At 44.4% G+C, this 23,049-nt stretch overlaps 8 protein-coding genes across 11 annotated transcripts; 5 read left to right on the top strand and 3 right to left on the bottom strand.

Annotated features, from left to right (window-relative positions):
* Positions 1-85: 85 nt before the first annotated feature.
* LOC108005883 (cysteine sulfinic acid decarboxylase) lies at positions 86-3,300 on the top strand. The gene is made up of 4 exons (XM_017069265.4): positions 86-391; positions 1,106-1,293; positions 2,006-2,981; positions 3,048-3,300. Exons 1-4 carry the CDS (start codon positions 212-214, stop codon positions 3,234-3,236), a joined length of 1,533 nt encoding a protein of 510 aa, XP_016924754.3. The 5' UTR covers positions 86-211; the 3' UTR covers positions 3,237-3,300.
* Positions 3,301-3,530: 230 nt separating this feature from the next.
* kin17 (kin17 DNA and RNA binding protein) lies at positions 3,531-5,027 on the top strand. The gene is made up of 2 exons (XM_017069113.4): positions 3,531-4,576; positions 4,639-5,027. Exons 1-2 carry the CDS (start codon positions 3,605-3,607, stop codon positions 4,837-4,839), a joined length of 1,173 nt encoding a protein of 390 aa, XP_016924602.3. The 5' UTR covers positions 3,531-3,604; the 3' UTR covers positions 4,840-5,027.
* A 147-nt stretch (positions 5,028-5,174) lies between these two features.
* On the top strand, positions 5,175-6,556 carry LOC108005741 (vitellogenin-1). Its single transcript, XM_017069069.4, has 4 exons — positions 5,175-5,407; positions 5,472-5,731; positions 5,786-5,921; positions 5,974-6,556. The coding sequence occupies exons 1-4, from the start codon at positions 5,212-5,214 to the stop codon at positions 6,510-6,512; spliced, it is 1,131 nt and encodes a 376-aa protein (XP_016924558.3). The 5' UTR covers positions 5,175-5,211; the 3' UTR covers positions 6,513-6,556.
* Positions 6,557-6,631: 75 nt separating this feature from the next.
* On the bottom strand, positions 6,632-8,383 carry Prim2 (DNA primase subunit 2). The gene has a single exon (XM_017069126.4). It carries the CDS (start codon positions 8,308-8,310, stop codon positions 6,709-6,711), a length of 1,602 nt encoding a protein of 533 aa, XP_016924615.3. The 5' UTR covers positions 8,311-8,383; the 3' UTR covers positions 6,632-6,708.
* A 366-nt stretch (positions 8,384-8,749) lies between these two features.
* Positions 8,750-13,490, bottom strand: Toll-9 (toll-like receptor 9). 3 transcript variants are annotated; one of them, XM_017069130.4, is made up of 6 exons: positions 12,495-13,486; positions 11,761-11,991; positions 11,458-11,676; positions 9,414-11,035; positions 9,155-9,282; positions 8,750-9,099 (listed from the first exon to the last, which is right to left on the bottom strand). In XM_017069130.4, the coding sequence occupies exons 1-6, from the start codon at positions 12,787-12,789 to the stop codon at positions 8,871-8,873; spliced, it is 2,724 nt and encodes a 907-aa protein (XP_016924619.3). In that variant the 5' UTR covers positions 12,790-13,486; the 3' UTR covers positions 8,750-8,870. The 3 variants fall into 3 exon arrangements, with proteins under 3 accessions (XP_016924619.3, XP_036670585.3, XP_065720537.2); XM_036814690.3 differs by lacking the exon at positions 11,458-11,676 and having other exon boundaries at positions 12,495-13,490; XM_065864465.2 differs by lacking the exon at positions 12,495-13,486 and having other exon boundaries at positions 11,458-11,695; positions 11,761-11,893.
* A 521-nt stretch (positions 13,491-14,011) lies between these two features.
* Positions 14,012-16,947, top strand: in (protein inturned). Its single transcript, XM_017069132.4, has one exon. It carries the CDS (start codon positions 14,238-14,240, stop codon positions 16,839-16,841), a length of 2,604 nt encoding a protein of 867 aa, XP_016924621.3. The 5' UTR covers positions 14,012-14,237; the 3' UTR covers positions 16,842-16,947.
* A 155-nt stretch (positions 16,948-17,102) lies between these two features.
* On the top strand, positions 17,103-18,856 carry LOC108005824 (uncharacterized). The gene is made up of 3 exons (XM_017069157.4): positions 17,103-17,758; positions 17,817-18,272; positions 18,332-18,856. Exons 1-3 carry the CDS (start codon positions 17,521-17,523, stop codon positions 18,670-18,672), a joined length of 1,035 nt encoding a protein of 344 aa, XP_016924646.3. The 5' UTR covers positions 17,103-17,520; the 3' UTR covers positions 18,673-18,856.
* Positions 18,644-22,819, bottom strand: Ide (Insulin degrading metalloproteinase). 2 transcript variants are annotated; one of them, XM_036814687.3, is made up of 14 exons: positions 22,590-22,819; positions 22,392-22,526; positions 22,200-22,334; positions 21,864-22,134; positions 21,580-21,808; positions 21,327-21,529; positions 21,164-21,249; positions 20,647-21,106; positions 20,239-20,589; positions 19,945-20,176; positions 19,680-19,886; positions 19,325-19,617; positions 19,057-19,266; positions 18,644-18,995 (listed from the first exon to the last, which is right to left on the bottom strand). In XM_036814687.3, the coding sequence occupies exons 1-14, from the start codon at positions 22,643-22,645 to the stop codon at positions 18,768-18,770; spliced, it is 3,096 nt and encodes a 1,031-aa protein (XP_036670582.3). In that variant the 5' UTR covers positions 22,646-22,819; the 3' UTR covers positions 18,644-18,767. The 2 variants fall into 2 exon arrangements, with proteins under 2 accessions (XP_036670582.3, XP_036670583.3); XM_036814688.3 differs by having other exon boundaries at positions 22,392-22,605; positions 22,669-22,810.
* Between the last annotated feature and the right edge of the window lie 230 nt (positions 22,820-23,049).

The raw sequence follows: 23,049 nt of genomic DNA, 5'->3' as shown, positions 1-23,049 counted from the left end.
CCGATCGTAATTTCAATTATTTTGATTGTGAGCAGGGTATACAACTTAATGGAAATTTGATCAAGAGAACGTTAAAACACAATCGGCTGCAGTCATTCGGGGCACTTACAGTTGAAGCGTCGGCGACGGAGGTTCTGTTCTGGAAACCACAAAATAATCGGTTTTTTAGTGGCCAATTCGGACGTGAGATACGAACACTTTGAACAAGATTATGGCAGCCCCAGTGGATCGGACAGAGACTGTTAATCAGATTCGCGATGGCCTCATGGACGACTGGAAAATCCTGGAGAACGTCTTCAGTCTGCTTCAGAAGGAGGATACCTTTTGCGTGGATCCCCAGAAATGGTCCAAACAGAAGATAGTTCCGTTTTTGCAGCCAGACAAACTTAAGGTTAGTGAACGATAGACTCGCCGGCGTCTACTGATCTGGAGATAACAACCATAGACTGATTAATATAAAGTGTTAAATTCAAAAATTTCCCTCTGGCAGCTGTTCAAAATAGTTGTGCTATAGACATTGTGCTAGACCAAATCCGTTTGAATGAATTTAATTGATAAAAGTATGATTTGATTAGGCACACTTAAACTGAAACATCTGATTTTGTTAAGTCTTTATGATTATAGCAAGATTGAGATAACAATAATCAAAAATTTGCCTCTGGCAGCTGTTAAAAAAATTGTGCTTTAGACATTGTTAGATAAAATCTATTTTAATGAATCAAGTTGATAAAAGTATGATTTGATTGAGCACACTTAAACGAAAGTAGTTGAAACCGTTGTCTTTGTGATTAATGCTATATTGATCCAATTTCATAGGAGTAATACCTGGACCAATATTACACCCATATTTCTTTGGAAAAAGGTTATAAAAATGTTGTATACCAAAATTCACCGGAGCAAAAATTTATTGACCATCTTTAAGATTTAACACTTAAATACTTCAAGGACCCTATTCATACAGTATTTGATAACGTAAAGTTTTTATGCTTGTTTCTAAAATATAGATTTTCAAAATATTGTTTTCCAGGTAAAAAGGTTTTTAAAATTTAAACACTTCTTTAGATTAGGTTATCTGTATTACATACTTTAAAATATTTATTCCCAGGAACTGATTAATCTGAAAGTCCGGGAGACGGAGAAGTGCACGCTCGCTGAAATCGAGGAGCTGTGTCAGCAGGTGATCCATTACTCCGTGAAAACATCGCACGGGCGCTTCCACAATCAGCTCTTCGGGCAGCTTGACCCGTTCGGATTGGCAGGAGCTCTGATCACCGAGGCCATGAACGGCAGCGCGTAAGTCTGCATCATTTTCCCGTATATATGTTTGTCTATATGACCGACAGCAGCTAGCATCTTTTATTGCAATCTACAAGTGCTAAGTTCAACGTACAGATAATTGTGTTAATGTAAGGCACATTAAAAAGTAGTACCTATTATATTATAACCCTATGAGTAGAAGATGTAACTAAGATGAAACCCTTGATTAACTTACAACTTTCTTTTGTATTATTATAGTGTTTTACAATTTTAATATTTAATCAATTACGTAAATTAATTATTTGTAGTTCCTGATAATGGGTGTAAGAGGTAAAGACAATGATCTCTAGTCGTTGATAATGCAGCACGTTCCCGTGTATATGTTCGTCTATATGACCGACAGCCGCTAGCATCTTTTATTGCAATCTACAAGTGTTGGCCGAGTTCAACGTTCAGATAATTGTGCTAATGTAATGCACATTAAAAAGTACTACCTATTATGTTATAACCCTCTGAGTAGAAGATGTTACTAAGATGAAACTAACAACTTTCTTTTGTATAATTATAGTGTTTCACTATTTTAATATTTAATCAATGATTTATCGTTGCTGATAATGGGTATACAGACAATGATCTCTAGTTGGTGATATAAAATTAAATACTTTTTAGGACTGGAATAATATAAAACCTGACTTTTTATATGACATTTAAAATAAATGATAAATATATATCCGAATTTCTCCTACAGATACACTTATGAAGTAGCACCCGTGTTCAGCCTGATTGAAACTGAAATAATTTCCACCATATGCCAGCTGGCAGGATACAAGGATGGCGATGGCATCTTCGCGCCCGGAGGCTCCACATCCAACATGTACGGATTGGTTCTGGCCCGCTATAAGATCGCTCCAGAGGTGAAGACCTCAGGAATGTTTGGGATGCGACCCCTGGTTCTGTTCACCTCGGATGAATCGCACTACAGCTTTGTGAAGGCGGCCAACTGGCTGGGATTGGGCAGTGATAACTGTGTATCGGTGAAGACCAACGAGCGTGGTCAGATGCGACTGGACGACCTGGAGGCGAAGATCACGGAAGCAAAGGCGCGTGGTGGACAGCCGTTCTTTGTCAACTGTACGGCAGGTACCACTGTACTGGGTGCCTTCGATGATATAAACGGTGCAGCAGATGTGGCAGAGCGCCATGGTCTGTGGCTCCATGTGGACGCCTGCTTGGGAGGGGCTTCGCTGCTCTCCACAAAGAACAGATCCCTAATCGCTGGCCTGGAGCGGGCCAACTCCTTCGCCTGGAATCCACATAAGACCATTGGTGCTCCCTTACAGTGCTCCCTGTTCCTAACTCGCGAATCGGGACGCCTACTGGAGAGATGCAATAGCACCGAGGTGCACTATCTGTTCCAACAGGACAAGTTCTACGATGTGTCTTATGACACGGGGAACAAGAGTGTCCAGTGCGGCCGGAAGATAGACGCCTTCAAGTTCTGGCTGATGCTAAAAGCCCGCGGATACGGAAAGTACGGACTCCTGGTGGACCATGCCATCGATATGGCCAGGTTACTAGAGGATAAGCTGCGACAGCGCGGAGATCGCTTTAGGCTGGTACTGCAAAAGCACGAGTACTCCAATGTCTGCTTTTGGTTTATTCCAAAATCGATGAGGGTGACCAGCGAGGAGGAAACGCCTGAATGGTGGAGTCGTCTCTATACTGTAAGTAAAGTTAATGTCTCAACATGAACTTATGTTTATGCATTATTTTTCTGGGTTATTTTACAGGTGGCTCCCAAGATTAAGGAGCAAATGGCCCACAGTGGCACTCTGATGATTGGCTACTCCCCTCTAAAGGCGCTTAATCTGGGTAACTTTTTCCGCATGGTCTTCACTTGTTTTCCCGTCCTAAAAAGCGAAGAGTTGGATTTTATCTTGGATGAAATTGAGAAACTCGGCGAGAATATTGTTGTTTAATACAAAATATTAGTTTAAAAATAAATTGAAAACATATAAAAATACATTTACGAAACCTAAAGGTTTATGACCTATTTTATTTATCAGTTCCTTTGATTTTATACTTGAAGTCGAAAGTTCTTACGTTGTGATATCCTTAATGCAAATATTAGCATTATTTTAAAAACGTTTTTTTTTTAGAAAATTTAAATATTTCAAATAAAGGAATATCAACCGTTATCAATTGGTATCGCCTGGTCACACCAATCGTTATCGATTAAAGGAAGTATCGGTTTTTTATAAAAACCCCAGTACGGTCTCACAATCAAAACAATTCGTGTTTTTGTTGCGAAATTGTTGGAAAAGCGGAGGAATAAAAAGGAATCAACATGGGTCGCGCAGAGGTGGGTACGCCCAAGTACCTGGCCAACAAGATGAAGTCGAAGGGCCTGCAGAAGCTGCGCTGGTACTGCCAGATGTGCGAGAAGCAGTGCCGCGACGAGAATGGCTTCAAGTGCCACACCATGAGCGAGTCCCACCAGCGCCAGTTGCTCCTCTTTGCGGATTCCCCTGGCAAGTTTCTGCACAGCTTCAGCAAGGAGTTCTCTGACGGCTACATGGAGTTGCTGCGCCGACGGTTCGGCACTAAGAGAACCAGTGCCAACAAGATCTACCAGGAGTACATCGCCCACAAGGAGCACATCCATATGAACGCCACGCGCTGGCTCACCCTCTCCGACTACGTCAAGTGGCTTGGGCGGACGGGCCAGGTGATAGCAGACGAGACGGAAAAAGGCTGGTTCGTCTCCTACATCGATCGCAGTCCGGAGGCCATGGAGCGCCAGGCGAAGGCCGATCGCAAGGAGAAGATGGAGAAGGACGACGAGGAGCGGATGGCTGACTTTATCGAACAGCAAATCAAGAAGGCCAAGGCAAAGGATGGCGACGATGATGAGGGACAGGAGAAGTTCACCGAACTTAAGCGCGAGGAGAACGAACCCCTGAAATTGGACATTCGTCTGGAGAAGAAGTTCCAGCCGGACACTGTCCTGGGCAAATCCGCCCTAACCAAAAGACCTGCCTCTGAAGTTGACGAAAAAGTCTTCAAAAAACCCAAATCCGTGGCTGGAGACAGCCAACCCCGGTCAGCACTGGACGAGATCATCAAGCAGGAGGAGGCCAAAAAGGAGCGCAACAACCGCAAGGACTACTGGCTGCACAAGAACATTGTGGTGAAGTTCATTTCCAAATCCATGGGCGACAAGTTCTTTAAGCAGAAAGCGGTTGTCCAAGAAGTAATTGACAAGTACCAAGCTAAAATTAAGTTCTTGGACACGGGGGAAAAGGTGAAAGTAGATCAGGTGAGCCACAATTATCTTCAATCTTATTATGGTGCAATCTAACCCAATTATTACATTTCTAGGCTCACTTGGAGACTGTGATTCCCGCCTTGGACAAACCTGTTATGGTAGTAAATGGCGCTTATCGCGGATCTGAAGCTCTGCTAAGGAAACTGGACGAGCGAAAATACTCAGTCAGCGTGGAGATATTGCATGGTCCCCTAAAAGGACGAATTGTGGATAATGTTCAGTATGAAGACATATCTAAATTGTCTGGTGCATAGTTTCACTTTCCTAAACTTAGGATATATAGATTTAACTCTACTAAGCTATTTGATTGTACAAACCGAAAATTACGATACTGGTAACTAGATTGTTTTTAACCAGAAAAAGGCTGCTGGCGAACTAAACTTCGTTGCTTAAAGTTGGCCCGCCTAGCATTTAGGTTAATTAAACATGACTTTTAAATGAATATCTAGAACGCTCACATTTACTCGGAGTATATGTATTTTAAAGTAGGTATGCAAACAATATTTTTGGATTCCGATTGGGAACAATAAAACCCCTAAACAAAGCCTGATTGACTGGCAATAATTCTCATACTTGCAAAATTAAACTAGTTCCAGCTTCGGTGTGGTAAAGTGCATGTTCGCGACATGCGGATTCTGTGTCTCATTATTATACTCTTACGCTTTGGAGCATCTGGAAATACTGCTGAATATGCTGAGGCCAGCTCAACAAGAAGTTGGTGGGAATCTGTGCCTCGGCTTTTGAGCGACATTGTTACCATCAAGGCAAATATTCTTACAGCCGGTCCCCTCGAACTGGCTGCCAATGCAATCGATGTTTTGTGTATGGATAATGTTTAATTTTAAATATGTAAATTATTATAAAATAACTTTATGTACTTACTAAGGTTCATCCACTCTTTTTATGGACAAAGTGCCTCCGCAAATCACTCCAGATATAAAGAAAATGAATTTTCAGTACATGACTCCGTGCCAGAACTATAGTGTTCCTCTGCTGGAGGCCTCTAAGCTTTGGAGGCACTCGAGATTCAGCAAAGGACGTAAGGTGGTTATCTTGGCAACCGGATGGACCAACACCGTGAACGAATCCTCTGCCATTTCGATGATCTCCAAGGCTTTCATGTGTCGTGGCGATGTGAATTTTGTGGTTCGTTATATGGGACCGATTTGGAATTTCCATTCTTAATCATTTCTCCCCCAGATTGTGGATGCCGCTGACTATGTGGACACCTTGTACTCCTGGTCGGCACTAAACACGGATTTAATTGGCGAGCACATTGGCGTGGGTCTGACACATCTTATAGAGCTGACCCCACTAAGAAACATCCACTTGATTGGTAAGTTAGAAAAACCATCAAGTTATGTGAAGTATAATTTTTTTCCATATAGGACATTCTCTGGGAGCTCACATCATGGGCACTGCTGGTCGGACATTTACACGTCTTACTGGAAAGCTAATACCCAGGATAACTGGCCTAGATCCGGCTAAACCCTGTTTTAGGCGGGAGAATATCTTGCCGGGCTTAACGCGCGGCGATGCCAAGCTGGTGGACATCATCCACACCAACATTGGCATTTTGGCCAAACGTGGCCCACTGGGTGATGTTGATTTCTATCCGGGCGGAGCACATGCCATTCAGCCCGGCTGCCTGACCATCTCATGCTCACATACCAGAGCAGTGGAGTATTTTGCAGAGAGTGCATATCCCCGCCAGGAAAAGAATTTCATGGGAACCAAGTGTGCTTCCTGGGAGAAGCTAAAAATACGGGACTGTTCTGCTGGTATAGTTTCCCCAATGGGCTATAAAATGAATCCGCAAGCTAGGGGAATGTACTATGTGGAAGTTAACAGCTGGCCTCCTTATGGCAGGAACTCCAAGCTAAGTATTGATCCTAAATTAAGGACTTGCTATCTGTGTCAGGAGTGAGCATCAGACTTAAGATTTACACATTAAGAACTATCATTAAAATTTCTGTAAATAGGCCAGCTAATATTAATAATGTTCTACAAAATTAATTCTATTCTATCTTATGTTTTAAAAGCAAATTTTGTTTGCATTTCATATATATTTTTCTTATTATCTCCACTTACTTATATTATACCTATTTTAGTTTGTACAACGATTAGTAATCGATTTGCGTAAGATCTAGGTCATCATTGAAGGCCTCTGAGATATCCTTTTGGCTCTGCAAGACGCGCTCCTGCGTTTCTGCAATCCGCCACAACTCGTCGTCGTCATCGCCCATCAGCATAGAACGATCTCCACAGCCCTTAATATCCGGCCGCATTCTGGCCTTGGGTGGAGCTGGTCCGTTGGTGCGTTTCTGCCGGTTACCCATTGTTATCTGGCTCTCCTCAAAGTAGTTGTTCGGATGGTTGATGGTCGGCTCCACGGAGGCGTTGTGAGTGAGCTGGAAGTACTTGCCGCAGCCGATTTGATAGTGACCGCGGGACACAAAGAACATCACCTCATCGACGGCGCTGGCGGAGAGGCCGTAGGAGGAGAGTTTTGTTTTCAAAGAGCCCTGGTCCATGTATTTATACGGACAACCATGGCAATCACCCGGAGTTGCCATGTCCTTGATGATCTTCGCGCAGGAGTACGGTGTGTAGTTTACCATGGAGCCTTTCTTTCCGTAGTTGTGATAGATGTTGTACTCGTAACTCCGCGCAAACTTGTCGGCGTCCATTTTCTTGGTAAACTCTTCGCGCCAGAAGCGCAGTGAATCCTCCAGTGTTACGCCGATCCCCTTGAGAAACAGGCCGTACTGCATTCGGCCGCCGTGTTTCATGTGATGGTTGGCGCGAATGTGCTCATGGCACATGCGCATGCACAAAGGCATTGAAGTCTTGGAGAGCTGGTCGAGGGATTCGATGGGTATAGCTGCATCCCGACACACGGTGTAATCCTTGCCGGTGTACGAGTTGTGCAGGGCCTTCAGCATGCGAGAGATGCGCTCGTCGCCTTCAACTTCCTCCACCAGACCTTTGGCGGCCTGCAGACCCTGCTCGATCTCGTCCTGCTGCCGAGTGCCCACTATTGACACCAAATCGTGGGTGTTTACATAGGCGAAGCCAGCCTTCAGGTAGCACCGACGACCCCGCACCAAATCCAGCACCTGGGTGAAAGGCACCTTGTAGAAGTCCAACAGCTCGATCTTGGCCACACTTTGGCCCGCCGTGCTCTCGTACAGGCCATCCTTGACCTCGTCCTTCTGGGCCTCCGTAAGGGGATGGATTTCAAAGTTGTTGGCCTCAAGGAACTGCTTCACCTCGGAGCTGCTGAGGGCGGCAAACTTGTAACGAAAGAGCTCCATTTCGCGGGCCACGAACCAGCGTGTGAGGTCCTCGGAGCGGCAGTAGGCCAGCCGAAGGATAAAGTGGGAGAGGTAGTCCCGCCGGCGGGTCTGAATGTCCGCCTCGTTTTTGGTTCCTCCGCCGACAGAGCAAAGCCTCAGGTAGCTGCGCAGTCCCTCGCGAGTCAGTTCCGCACTCACGTACTCCTTCCACTCGTCGGAGAGCAGGCGCAGATTACGGGTGCTGGCGCGGTCGAGGACGCGAAGAAGGCGCAGGCGCTCCAGGGCCAGCTCCTCAAACTCCTCGATGTGCACATCGTCCGTCGGCGGGTAGTGGTACATCATCACATTGTGCGGATACTTGGTCTCCAGGCTGACCACCTCCACCTTGACCTCGGTTCGCTGACGTTTCTTTAAACGGAATTCCATGGTGTGGCGATAGCGTAAATTAAAATTTGTTTAATGTCGTTTTGTTGTTTTGGCGCGCAAAATACGTATGGGCAAGATCAGCTGTTGGCATGTCTATCGATAGTTTTGCAAATCGTTATCGATAGATGTAGCTACTTTTCAAATGTACAAACTTTACGTTTTGAAATTTTGTTCCAACTAACCATTTTTAGGTTTTACCGCTAAACCTTTTTTTTAACCATTGAATATTTGTGTTTAAAAATCAAATATCCCTCCGGAAACCGTTAAATCTTGCCCCAAATTATATTATGAAAATGGTCATTAGGATGCATTGTCTTTTAAATTTTATTTTAATAATTATAAGTTTTAATATAATATACTTACATTATTTTACCAGTTGACAAAAACATAATCGGTTATAATTTTAAAAATATATTTATATTTATAACCTATTTAACTATATTTTGTGGGATCTTTTTTCTTCATCAATGTTGAACGAAGTGTTCTATTTATTTTTCAGGTACTTCCAAATCTGACTAGAACTCTTTTAATTAAAATTAGTTTACGCTAGGTGTTTATTATTAAGCACTGAACTCTCTGGAACTAATGCCTATGACCTCAAGTGATCGTCTCAAGCGTTTCCAAAACAGTTTCCTCTCCTCCAATTTGGGACTCGCATCTCCCTTGCCAGTCGGCCACTTTATATAGGTTTTCACATCCATAAGATATTGCAGAGTTTTTGGTCGCTTTCTCCGGGGAATATCCTCTAGGAAAACCAGAATCAAATGTTCCTTGCTGACCTCAAAGATGCTTTAAGGGAAATATGTAAGAAATTGGAGGATTTGAATGGATGAGTTGACCTTACCGATGTTGGGCCAAATACATTTCAAATTGGCACCAGTGGCTAAGCAGGAACTTGGAGGATATGATTAGCATTAGAGAGTACGAACGGTCCATGCAGGATATAATGTTATCCAGGATAGTCACTCCAATCTTGAAACAAAATAGGATTATTTACAATTAATAAATAAATATTTCGAAATGATGTAGGTGATATATATATATATATACATCCTTCGTAATTTTTATAAAATCGAACACTTTTGATTTTCAAATAATTTTACCTGAAAATCTCGTTCGTGCAGACATATGGATACATCTCCAGTTTCCTCAACGTTTGGCAACAGTTCGTTGAGCACCCAGGGGCGATCGTTCTGGCAGTAGCTGATAAAGATATCGTAGACTGCGCTGGGATCCCTTTTAGATATATGGGTAAAGTTATCCACCGACTCCTTTGAGGCACTGGACAACAGGGCAGCGGACTTCAGGGAGGAGTAATAGTAGTGAATGTGCCATCGCTTCAGGTAAATAATGAATCCCAGGATGCAGACTCCAATTATACTGCCCACCACTGCGATCACCGTGTTCGACACCCTGTGCAATACCTCCGTAATCTCACTCATTGTTCGCAACTGGCAGATGAGCTCATCCACCTGGACTTGATCGGTGTTATTGAAACAGTAATACTGACTTGCCTCATAGTCGAGAAGCTGGAACTTTAGAGTAAGATCGTCTTCAAATTCCTCCCTATGATAGGTGGAGGCTGAGGAGCACTTGGAGATCACCTTATAATTGTCGGACGAGAAGCGCAGTTTGATTATATGATTTTCTAGATTAAAATCCCTGATGTTGGAGTAACTCTTCTTTAACCAGGGAAGAAAGCGACTCTGCCAGAGCTTACGATCTATATTCAGTGATTCGGCAGCCGTGAGTAGGTCCTTACCAACCAAATTCTGGCTATAGTTCAGCAGGCTATATGAGCATTCCGCTTCCTTATTGTTTAAAGCTGCCACCTCGACCACCGCTCTTAAGTGACAGTCACATATGAAATTGTTTTGCCCCAGACTTAGGTAATCCAATTGTTCGAAGTCCTTCAGCATTTCATCGGACAGCATATTGATGGTATTACTCCTCAGGTTCAATACCTTCAACTCGGAGTTATTGTGAAAAACACTGCGATACCAATTGCCCACATGGTTAGAACTCAGATCGAGGATCTCCAGCGATTTTAGGGACTGAAACATGGCCGGAGTCAGGGAATTAATGTTATTACCCGCCAGACTCAACACTTGAACCTTTCTCAACGACTTGGCCCACTCCAAGCCCTTCAGGTTTGAACGCTCGAAATACAAATACTTCAGCGTATCGGAAACGCTGTCGAAAGCATCATCTATAATGTTGTAGGATAGATAGGGATTCCCCGACAAGTCAAGGCCCTCCAGAACCGTGTTCTTGAAGATGGCACTGCTCACCATGGGAATGGCGGTGTAGCACAGACTTAGAAATTTCATCTTATCACCCAAATGGGCGAAGGCCACCGCACTGTTTCGGGTCATCTTAGAGTGAGATAGGTCCAAGTAGATCAGTTCCGGAAGGAGTTTAAATACATTCTGCTGGATCTTCAGGCCGTATATTAGACTCAAGGCCATTTCAAGAGTGGGCAACTGCAGTTGGTAGCTGTAGGTCAGGAAGTTGGTGAAGGACAGGTCCAAATACTGCACTCCCTGGATGTGGTAGAACGTGTCGTGGTTTATGGTCATTATCTTATTGCCCGACATGAAGAGCCTCCGCAGGCTACTGACGTTCTGAAACGCCTCCTTGCTCACGTACTCGATGCTGCAGTTGCTGATGTCCAGCTCCACGAGTCGGGGCAATTTTGGGAAACTCGCCCAGGCTACGGATTGGGCTAGAAAAATTTTGAACATTTAAAGTGAAAATGAAATTTTATTTAGATAATATCTAAAGGAAAATGTGGTTCTTCAATTCGGAACACTTTTAAAAACAAAATGTGATATATTAGAGATTGGAAAATGTATTAAAAAGATCCAGATAATGTGTTATGTGTGTAATTGTGTTTAAAAGGGGTCCCATCCTCAGTTTCAATAAATGTATCCGATTCTACAAACCTTTAAGATCTGAACATTTTTAATGAAGGTTTTTAAAACTCTGTAAGGTATTACTAAATTTTTTAAATAAAATCTTTTAAGATAATAATAATTTCTAAACCAGGAATAAAAAAAAAGTGTCTAATAAATATAATTTTTTATAATTATTATTAAAAATCCCTAAAATTTGAAATGAGGAGGGGGTCCTTTTAAGTTGTCTTACGTGTCTTTCCGTGGTGATGAGATCGATCTCTCAATAACTGAATATAGTACGAATAGTTCAGACCGGTCGTGATTGAGTGTGTGTTTGTGTTGTTTTGAAAGTACAGAAAGCACTCCCGATCGTACAGATCGGTGGCATTTTGTGCGAGCAATTCTTCGCATTTGTGTTGTGTAGTGTGACTTGGGTCCGCGCGGGCTTCGTTTATTAACCGACCAAAGGCTGAAATTGCGAAGGATAACTGGCCATCAGAATATGGGTGCCATCGTATTTCTAGATCTAGGAAACAAATACCATTAAACTTACCTTCGGCATCTGGTATCAAATCTGCAAACTTGTTTCCCCGCAATGATAGAAACTTTAAGGATTCCTTCATGGAATAAAGGGTCTTGTACGGAGCAGTGCTCAGCGTATTAAAGGCAGCCGAAAAAACCTCTATTCTGCATCTGAAGAACTTCCTCGCAGATTTCGCCTCACGCAACAAGTCTGAGTCCTCCTTCAGGTTACCGTGCGATAGATCCAAATACATTGAGCTTGCTTTAAATAAGGAATTATGTTTATAATAAAATATGATAAAATGGCATGCCTCAAAACCTATTAGTTTTATTTTTAGCATTTAGTCTTGAGGAGTAAAGATCTAGAAAACTATATATTGTTCTTGATGAAATGATATAATAGAACTAACTTAATCTCTAGACATGCGTCCTTGTAGACTCCATTCGTAGAGCATACCGGTTTGGTCTCTCAAGTACCGCATATAAACATTCATTACAATCTATTTTGGCCAAGACCCTGATAACAACAAATAGCTTTGTAAAATCCACCCCCCTTAATTTACCAGTTATACAAAGCTTTTTCCGATAAGAAATATACTAATAGTTAACAATTCTAGTGGCTTAACCTAACACTAAAAAGCTTTTATCAGCAGTCGATGCGAACTGACGGAAGCGTAGAAATATATCGCTTTGATTACTGTTAACAACGGTCAATCAAAATTGAACAGTTAACCGATTTTTTATTGGGCCTATAAAGGGGCTTACCGAGTTTCTTAGTTGATTCCTTCAGAGTTCCATTGGGATACAGCCACCATATCACTTCGTCTTTAATCATATCCAAAAGACAACTATTGCCATTATCCGATTCGTATCCCAGCATGAGGTTCTTGAGATCAGCTCTTTCCTTACTATCTTCATCGGACTCCTCGTTCGATGCAGTTGATAAGTCTGGTTCTGTGACTATCCTGTTGAGAGTCGAATGCTCGGAAGATATGTTTACAATACTTCCCATCAGTAGGGATACCAATATAGTCAGGTCCAATAAATATTTTGGGGACATTTTAACTTTATTGCGCACTTGCTTTGCTTGCAAAATGGTGTTATAAATATGATTTGATTTCGCAATCGCCCAGATAATCGCGTCCTATTGAAATTATATAATCTCTGGTAACTTTTTTAGTATTTGTGGCGTTAAATCACTTTCGTATTCACTGGTTATTCCGAAATTTTTGAAACATTTTGTGTACTTTTTACCGCTTACACGAAGCACTCGCCTTGGATTCCCGAAAAAGACTGACTAGATTAATAGCCTGGCTAATGGTCAGCCGAATATTATTGGTAGCAGCGATACAATACTGCCATGATACGGCTTATCAATTTTGGCAATATCTTTCCTTGAATGGCCCGCGACTATCAGCGTATCGCTATTTCGGTGGCAGAATGCGTTCCGCCTCACGCCCACGCACTATTTCCTTATCGGATAATTATCTCGTCGTCGGGAAATGGTGATTCGTACCACACTTCAAAGGGATCGGTGCTCTGGATCAAGCGTAGACAAAACGGTTTGTTTTTGGCCAGCACACAAATTATAGTGAGACGGCTTTTTTGAACCACTCAAGCACTTGGGAATGTTTGTAGATAGAAAAGCGTTGATTTACTGAGCCCGGTCAAGACTGATAAGAAACCGTTTGGCAAATCTTAGATTATCAGTTGATCGCCGATAGGAAATACTAACCACAAAAAGACCTTGCTACAGACATGTGCAATTAAGTGTATCAATTCCCTTTCAGACATAGCTTATATGTATGTAGGTTATTGCCCGTAAAAATATTATAAGATAGCCATAGTCATCCATAACGTTTACAGAGTAAGTGGTCATGAGCATTTCTAGATATTACTAATCTACATCTGATAACCCAATCCTTTTAATGACTCTTCAACATTGTTTTAAAGTCTCTTAAGTCTTCAATCTAATTTTTTGGCAAGTCAGCATGCAGCAGACAGAGATAGGTTTATTAATAGGGCAACCTAATTTCGTTGGTATAACTTAAAATTGAATAAGTGATCTAAAATGTCCTTATTTCGTAATTGATTATTTCGTCTCAATCTCCAAACTTGAATGCTTAGATTCATCGTTGTCCATACTTATTGTTTGGTATTTCAAAATACAAACTAGGTACAAAATCCGCATCAGTGATGTTAACTGCGCCTCGGATAACCGGTAGAAAATCCATGGTTAGTTTTGAGTTTCCCCTAGCTAATAGAGAACGAGATCAAAAAAGAGAGTGGATGGTTCCCGCTGGAATTTGAGTGGAGTGGTAGGGGGCTTGGCGAACCCGAACCCTGAGCTCAATTTGAAACAGGTTTTGAGTGCTGAGATCGAATCTCGGCTGTTAGTCGACATTCAGAGCTCAACTGAGGCGGTACCTGGTGGCGGAAGAAAGTAGAGTTTAATATCTGGGATAAAAGGCGATTCAGTCCCAAGATAACTAACTTATCCGATACACTATGCGCAAATCGCCGGGCAGTCTGGCCTCGGAGGCCTTCTCCAGTTCCAACTCCTCGCTAAGCAACTCGTACAGCGATGCCAGCGATCTGGCCAACTGGGAGGAGTACGTGGCCACCGACGGGAGTCTTTTCTACATGGAGTATGTGAGAAATGCGAAGACTGGCGGATCGGCGGAGCGGCGGGTGGAGTTCATGCGCCGATCGCTGCGCCTGGGAAAGAAGTCGTCGCGTCGCCAGCCACACAGCAGTAATCAGAGTCAGAATCAGAATCAGAGTCAGAACCAAAACCAGTTGGATTCCCAGACGGAGCCGCAAGAGTTCCGATTCTCACAGTTCAAGACCGCTGCCCCCGATCCCAAGAAACTGGAGCTCGTGATCACAGCTGCCGATCGCTTCCGTTTCGGTCGACGATCCACAGCAGTGGAATCAATCCTTGGCTTCCGGGTGCTGCCCTTTCCGGATCAACCGGAATGCCTGATGGTCGATGGTTTTGTCCATGATCTGAGTGCCCTGCAGCATGGCATAAAGCGGGGAGATTGGTTTAGATCCCTGAATGGCATAGAACTGTATGCCAGCAATGTGGATGAGATACTGCAGCAGTTTGTGGAGCCCACCCAGGTGTGTCTGGGATTCCAATCCTGCGGTACGGCCAGTGCAGTCTCCCCCACCGAACCTGGCTATAATCCAAATCTGCAGGATGAACAGGTGTGCAAGGTGGAGAACTTTGCCGCCTTCACAGAAAGGTTCGAGCAAATGTTGATAGCCGAGGGTAATTCCGGAAGTTCCGAGAGTTCGCCGGATATAGGACTACCCTTTGCTATGTTGCTTCTGCCACCAGAGTGCTATCAGCATGAGCAGCAACAGGATTCGCTGTACTACTTCCCAGAGACCCCCGAAAACTTCCTCTTTAAGGCCCGCGGCAGTTTCCTTACCCTCCACGCCGTTCTCAGCGAGCTGCACACCCAACCGTTGAGCTCCCGTCTCCTGGTGGATCAGGTGCAATACCATGTCAACTACCGAAAACTCAATGGATTCCTGGTGCTCTTCGCCTACGCCGGAGGACTTTGCAGCGCTGCGGAATGTAGCCTAAGATCGGATGAGCTCATAGGATACATAAGATTCTCGTTGCCTGGTTTGGTCCTCGAGAGCTTCAATCAAGAGGGAGAAGCGGGAAACAGTTCGGGTCTCAAGCAGTTCCTTCGCCACTTTTGTGAAATCCAAAGAACTCGTCTTTTGGCCCGATGTCGTGGTCACATCCGGTTCGAGGAGCTCCTCGGACATTCCCGTAGCTTGCCGCTGCCAAAGGAGGCACAGTTGCGAATTTTCGATGCCCTCAGTGAAATGGAGGCCATGGATTACCGTAACTGGAACGATGAGCCGCTTACCACACATCGGGAGTTTTTCATTTACGGAAGCGCCCTGTACTTCGATGGCTTCCTGGTGGCTAGCCTGCTTCCTCCGGAGGTGAGGGTCAGTGTGGAGGGCTTCCTGCGCTGCCGGGGGATCTTCGAGCTACTTGGAGCTGCCCCGGGGATCAGGGTGCGTGAGATGTACGTTTGGGAGGAGATCGTTTTGCCCAGTGCCACTGGTCGCTACTTCCTCACCATCTGCACAAGGAACCACTTGAGTCTGGCCGTCATCCTGAAGATCTTCGATGCACCAGACATGGCTCCCGACGCCGTGGTCGGTCCCTCGCTTTTCTACATCGAGGAGATACAGGAGACACTGGATCACCTGGTGCAGTGCGGCATCGAATCGCTGGCCATGTTCTGGTCCGTCTCCAACAAGCGACCCGAGGTGCTAGAGGCCACCGCCGGGGAGAGCAGGGATACCGAAAAGGAGCCCAACAGCCGGCTGGAGTCCTTCCTCAAACAGAAGCTAACCGTTCTGAGTAACTCGGTGGAGGAGGAGGCCCAGTTGTGCTCGTCGCTGGGCGGCTCCTCCATACACAGCCTGACGCCCAGTGACTCCCAGCTTCATGGTGCTGGCGAGGATTCTGACAGCGGTTCTGATTGGGAGAACTTTGCCGTACAGCATCCCCTGCACTACGGATTGAACCTCGGAGCAGAGAGCCACAGTCAAAGCCAGATGACGGAGTCCATGTGGAAGGAGATAAACAACGTGGTGCCGGTGAAGATATCCGCTGGCTGGAAGAACTCCGTGCTCCATTACGTATACATCGACATAGCCAATGGGTCGTTGTTTGCTCCATTTACGGACAGTTCTGAAAGTTCCTCCTTCCTGTCGGAGATCCGTCAGGCATGTCACATAATCCACGCCGTGCTGGAGAAGTCGAAGCACTATCGCAGACAGCTCTCGGAATCCTCAAGAGCAGCGACGAGTTCCAACGGGCACAGTGGAAACAGCCATGCAGTGTCGCTGGTCAAGGAGCACGGCATGACCCTGGAGGTCTGCTCACCGTCTAAAACGGAGGGTCAAGTCCAATCCCAATCCCAGTTGCAATCCTCGAAAAGCAGTCGCTTCGTGGTGGTTGGTCGTCTGTTTCAGTCGCCAGCCAAGGAAGTCTACGTGTGCCACCGCTCCGATGTTCCCCAAAACATAGTAGAAATGGCCTTCCGATTGTCCTTCTTCTCGATGGGATAGGGGTTTTCAAAAAATAAAATGAAAATATTGCGTTAGAATTATTGATATTAAAATACATTTTCCAATGTTTGTACTTGCCCTCTTTAAATTATTGTTTTTATTTAATTATATTAAACAAATCTATTAATACAATATCTTTTCTGGACTCGCTAGACGTTAAAAAAAAGGGTTTCAATATGAATACCTAAAAACAAAAAATATTTTTTAAACAAATTTGCTAATTTATGAAAACTTACAAGAATGAAAGCAAATAAAATTCTTCGAACTGATCGGACATATTAAAACCATTCTAACGGATTTTTAGAAGCGGCAAATTTAAACTTTTACTAGTTGAGCTGCATATTTTCGTTACATCGCAGAGAATAAATCAGTATTTTACCAAAAACACGAAAATTGTGCGAATGTGTTTCATTCATTCATATTTCATACTAGAGAAACGATCAAAAATGGTCACTATTTTTAGAGTTCGGTGGGAGGGACCCATTCTAAAAGTAGTTCCACGCACCAGAAGACAAGAGGCACGCCGAGCAATAAATCCACGTGAACAAGCGGCTCAAGGTGGTGCTGCCCAAATACTCTGTCTTTGCCAATTTCTCAAAATACGATATTGCCATCGACAGTTCCGTTTGGGTGTTCCAATACAAAACATATCTTTTTGCTGAGCGATCTTTCAACAGCAATGGATAAGAGATATTTCAGGTGGATCGTCTACTTGGTTCTCTTCGCCACGGTTATGGCATTGGAAGAGGAGACCAACCGAGGATTATTAAACATCACCAGCAATCCCGCGGAGACTGAAACGATTTCAAAATTACCCAGCGAAGTTCAAAAAGCCGTCTGCACTGTGACCGCGGGGGAGGTAAAAGCATCTGCAGAGGCTGTCACCACAAAAACACTGAAGGGAGTCTGTGGATCAGGTGGGTAAAGTGTTCTCTTACCCTGGCATTCTTAAGGCTTACTATGCGTTATGTACAGATGAAATGAATATGGCCTTTCGGAATCTGGAGAACAGGCTATACGAAGAGCTCCGCGTGATGAAACTGATTTTGGTGCATTTAGCAAAGGCCAATGGTCTGAAGGTCAACACTGCTGTGCCAACACCTCTGCCCACTCCCCTTCCATCCGTTAAACCAATGAATCCCGCTCCACTGCCTCCCTTTAAGGCAATAGATCCAACTAATTTCAAAACCGAGGAAAACGAAGTTGCCCCTGACTTTGGAGCCAAGAGGACACCCACCCTTAAGAACCTGGAGACAAATGGTAACTCAAATTTGGGAGCACGAGAAACCGAAGTCGATAAGTTCAATAACACAGTGCTGGCCGATACGGATGTCAAGTTGTTCACTTACTATTGGAAGTTGGAAAACGTTACAGAACTTATAGAAGCGCCAAATTTGGTCACAGTCAGTAGTCCGATATTCAGCTTCAAAGGTAAGTAGTTACTTTTAAATTGAAAACAAACCTTACCTGATTTATAAATCCTATTAAAGGCAAATCATTGCAACTTAAATGCACCTTCCACCACATGAATCGCGAGTTGCTGAACCTGCAACTAGGATACGGCATCTTTAACCCGCAATCAAAACCAGGCCAAAGCAACAACGTCTTGATAGAAATGGGCGGAATCTTCCAGAATACCAAATGGACCGAAGATTTGCAGGTGAAGCATAAAATTTCCATACTGGATCAGAGCGTCCGGATGACGCAGGACCTCAGTTCTCCAGCGCTAAGCAAGCTTGACATGGGCTTCTCCATTCCGAACAGCGTGCTCCTGGGTAGCTCCTACATCAAGCAGAACGCTCTTTTGATTCAGATTCTTTTATATTTGTGAATGACAGAACAACGTTTTTATACGGTTGGGCAATTAAAACAAGAGAGACCAAAACCATGTGCTTTTTAAAAAGACCTCCACAATCCGCTTCCCATTTACAGCTTGCTACGTGCTCCCTTTGCCTTGATGTCGAGGAATGGCAGTGCGATGGGGTACAACTCCTTGCACGACTTGAAAGTCACAATATCGCTTATCGGCTTGTGTCGCTCCATGTTCGTGATCTCCACTGGCTCCGTCTCGGTCGAGGCATTCTCGTCTGTTTGCTGGGACACAATGTGAACGGATAGAACGCGTCGCTCATCTCCATCCTTGGCGATGAATTTCTGCAAAAGGAAAAGGGATGTCTTAGGCAGGGAAGCTTAAGGATTAACTATATATGCTCACCTTGAAGTAATCCACAAAATCGGCCTTGCTTATCTTACGCAGTATCGCCACCTCAGCCTCTTCCCTTTCAAAGTGATACGTCTGCATGGCTATTTCGCCATAGAACTGGCTGAATTGCTGGAAAATAGTCTTCGGCTTTTCCAGCTTCTTCACGGCCAAGGCCTCCTTGTGACGCTCGAACTCATCCAACGGCATGTCCTCAATTACTTGCTAAAGATATATGAAACATGAATTAAGCTGCCGATTACTAGAAAGGGGAGATTATTACCAGATAAGTCTGCAAAAAGTTCTCAATGCGATCTTCTACGAAGGACGGGTGCTTTGCGGACTGCACGATAATACGAATTCCATTGGCTCCATTCACCTTACGCACTCCACTGAACACGATATAGCCCAGCTGCTCCTTTGTGCGCAGACAATCATAGCAGGGTTCGGAAAGAACCTGGGACACCAGGTTCACCATTATGTTTGTGCGATCCGTTTGAGCGCCGCACTGCAGATAGAGCTGCGTGCAGGAGCTTTTGTGGAACTCGTTCTCCTTCTCGAATAAGTAGCTGTCGCCTTTAAGGGATTATAAAATATTCATTTAATAAAGGAAATTAAAAATGCATTATCTTACGCACCTGCAAGCAGCTTATACTCTCGCTTCTTCAGCATTTGCCGTGCCAAAATGGGAAGCTTTGACGCATTGGTAGCCTCCAGTCGGTTGTTTACTCGGCCCGCGATGTCCGTAGCCTGCTGCTTGGTCACATTGCCAAAAATAAAGCACTCTGTGTGCAGGCGCTGGAAGAACTCCTTGGCAAAGTTCAACACTCTGTCGTAAGTCACGACTTTAAAGGAAAAATTAATAAACACTATTATCAGAGATAATTGCAGCTTTTTGCTTACGTTCCATAGCGTCCAAGAGCTCCACATTGGCCCAAGCATTTTCAGTTAACAAAAGAGCTAAATAGTATATGGAATGCTGATAGGGTTGCTCAGCCTTAAAGTTTTTCAGTGAACGTACGTATTCCTCCTTCAAGATGTCGAAACGTTTCTCGTCGATGGAGAAGTCAAACAGGTGATCTAATAGCTTCTCCAGCAGCACAACCTGCTTGTCACTGAAGCCTCGAATGGTAAACTGCAAATGAGGGTAATTTAAATTTTAAAATAGTTGAGCTAAGAAGAGTTGCGCAGACTCACATCGATGCCGCAGGTCTTTCCCATCACACTAAGCTTCAAACTGGCTAGTTCCGCGTCGTACAAATACTCATTGAGCTGATCCTTCAGGAGCATAACCATCATATGGTTCAGATTGCAGTTTAGGGGATCCAAATAAGCAATCGGATTGGACATGTCAAACGTCATGCAGGCCTTCGGTTTATTGAATTGATTGTCCTGCTTGTGCCAGACCCTCAAAATGGGCGTATCCATGATGATGGTGGGATGCTTGGGGGCATCGGCTGGAACCTCGGAAATATCAAAGTTCGTGGGTATGAAGCTGTTTGGCAGTGCCAGTTTCAGGTTCTCGTTAAGATCACAATTCTCCCAACACTACAGTGAATAAAAAAGATTATTTTTAAGAATAATGCGAAAGAAACAAATACTTACTTGCACAGTATCCTTTGTCACGCGCTCAACACCGTACTTAGTTTTGTAGTAGGGCTCCGCGAGGTCGCAATCCTGCTCAAAACTCTGGCTCACCATTACGATGCGGCTCTTGGAGGGCACCAGCTCATTCAATAAACTTTTTATGAGGTCTGGACGCCATTCGTTGCTCAGATATGGAGCGATAAGTACCTCCTCCAGGGGGAATATCTGCATGGACGAAACGGCATGCGTGACTAGGTTTTCCGGTTGCTCCTTCTCCTTGAACCGGAACCTCATTTCGTTGAGTTTCACACACTCGTCGAATATCCACTTCTTGGGACCCTCCTCGCGCAGCATTCCCAAATACTGAAACACGATCTTCACAATGTCATCTACGTGCTCAAGACCCTCCTGTGTTAGGTCGACCACGATGTCGAAGAATCCAAAGCCGTTTTGCGTGTTTTGATGTCCGGCCATCAGACTGTAAAATATAAAGGTTACTATCTATCAAGTGGGTATCAAGTCTTAATGAACTCACTCATTGCACCAGCCCAGTCGCCGCAGCTCGGATAAAATGCTTCCCTTGCCCTCATGACCGATGAGGTGCGTCAAATAGTTATCGGGCTGTAATTAAACAAGAGGTTCAGTGGCCTAGCTACAGAGGAACCGTGTTCCACATCGCAGTGGTACCTTAAACTTACGCCCGACTTGTAGAACTGCGTCAAATCATCAGTGGTAAAGCTGATCGTCAGCGAACGAATGTCTTTAATAGGCACTATTTTAACCTTTTGCCCATAGCGCTCCTCGGCGTAGGGATGACGTGGCCAATCTGGAACCGCGACGTTTTTGTTCTCGATTTCGGAGAACTTCTCCAAGACCATACCCTCCAGTTCGTCCAGCGATTCTGTCAGAAAATAATTACAAATTTGTAAAAGCCTTTATAAGGAAACCCACCTTTTCCAATTATAGCCAAGCACATAATATTGGCGGAGTACCACTTCTTGTGGAACTTGAGCAGCTCATCCCGCACATCTATGTTCTTGGACTTGGGAATTTCCGAAAGGGTGGTCTTGTTTCCACTGCCGAACTTGCTGTACGCATGATCCGGTTTGGCCAAGTGCCGGTTCACCTGCTTGATGCGCCATAGGTCGCTGGGCAGATTCTTCTCGTGCTCGGAATTCACCTGTAATGCTATAATTTTAGTCTTGCCAGGAATAAATCTCTATACCTGTAACTACCGCATTGATTTCCCGCTCAGTGGCGCTAGGCGTGAACAAAGGCGCAATGAAGAACTGGGCAAAGCGATCCAGGGCTCCATCTAACTTGTCCGGCGCCACGTGGAAGTGGTACTTCGTCATCAGGGGATAGGTGGCGGCGTTGCTGCTTCCACCGCTTTGCGAGAGGTATGTGGTGTAGCCGTTCTCGTGGGGATACTTCTCGGTGCCCAAGAAGAGCATGTGCTCGCAGAAGTGGGCCAATCCGGGCAGGTTCGTGGGATCGGACATGTGGCTGCAGGCGGACACGTGACACGTTTATTAGATAAGTTTTTTTTAAGGCTATCTAGATCCACTTACCCCACTTGCACTGACAAAGCTGCCGCCGAGACATCTGTTTTGGGATCACTGATTAGCAGGACCTTCAGGCCGTTTTCCAGCTGCAATCCTCGATAGTCACGCGTGTCCTGCAGCGACTTTTCAATGTTGTTCAACCTATTCGTGATTTATGACAATTAGGTGACCCTGAAGATATAATGACACTGCAATTACCTCAGAATGGGCTCCATGGTCTCGGGCTTTCTGGTCGCGGACTTTTGTGAACCCTCGGCTATTGTCATCTTGGGTTTTCGGAGCGTACCAATCGATCGATGGGTAACTAAAATGCTGGTCCTCACCGCACTTGACCTGTGCGAAATAAGTGCGATTTAGTGGAGTCCACTGGCGTAAATGTGATTTATTGCTGCCAACCGTCGACCCAAAATCGCTGTGAAGGCAAAAATCGATTTTCTGCACGTAAGATACATTGAGATTGTGAAATACTACTAACGACGGAACTCCGGCCTCACGTTGCGCTCGCACTTTCGTATATGGTAGGCGAAGTAAGTTTTTATGCCGGTTCTTTCCGCGTTTTATCAATTTTAAAATGTTTTTTTTGTCAAAAAAAATTGAATTCTACTCGTTTCGCAACAACTACAATAGCAAATAATCATCTGTTCGCAGGGTTGTCAATGCTCCGAAAAGGGGAACTAGTTCAAAGCGCTCCCAGATCGTTGAATTTGTAGTGGTTCCAAGGTGGAGCTGCCACTTTAAAAGCTTTTGTTGCTTGTCATTTTGAGATTAATTTAGGAACAGATTAGCTAAAAATATTTCTTCGGCTCTTAAATAAGCATTTAATTTATTTGTTTCTCTTAGTTATTCTATAAAATAA

The sequence above is a fragment of the Drosophila suzukii genome, chromosome 3 (assembly GCF_043229965.1).
Source record: "Drosophila suzukii chromosome 3, CBGP_Dsuzu_IsoJpt1.0, whole genome shotgun sequence".
Classification (NCBI taxonomy): Eukaryota; Metazoa; Arthropoda; class Insecta; order Diptera; family Drosophilidae; genus Drosophila; species Drosophila suzukii.
This window is presented reverse-complemented; position numbering and strand designations above follow the sequence as displayed.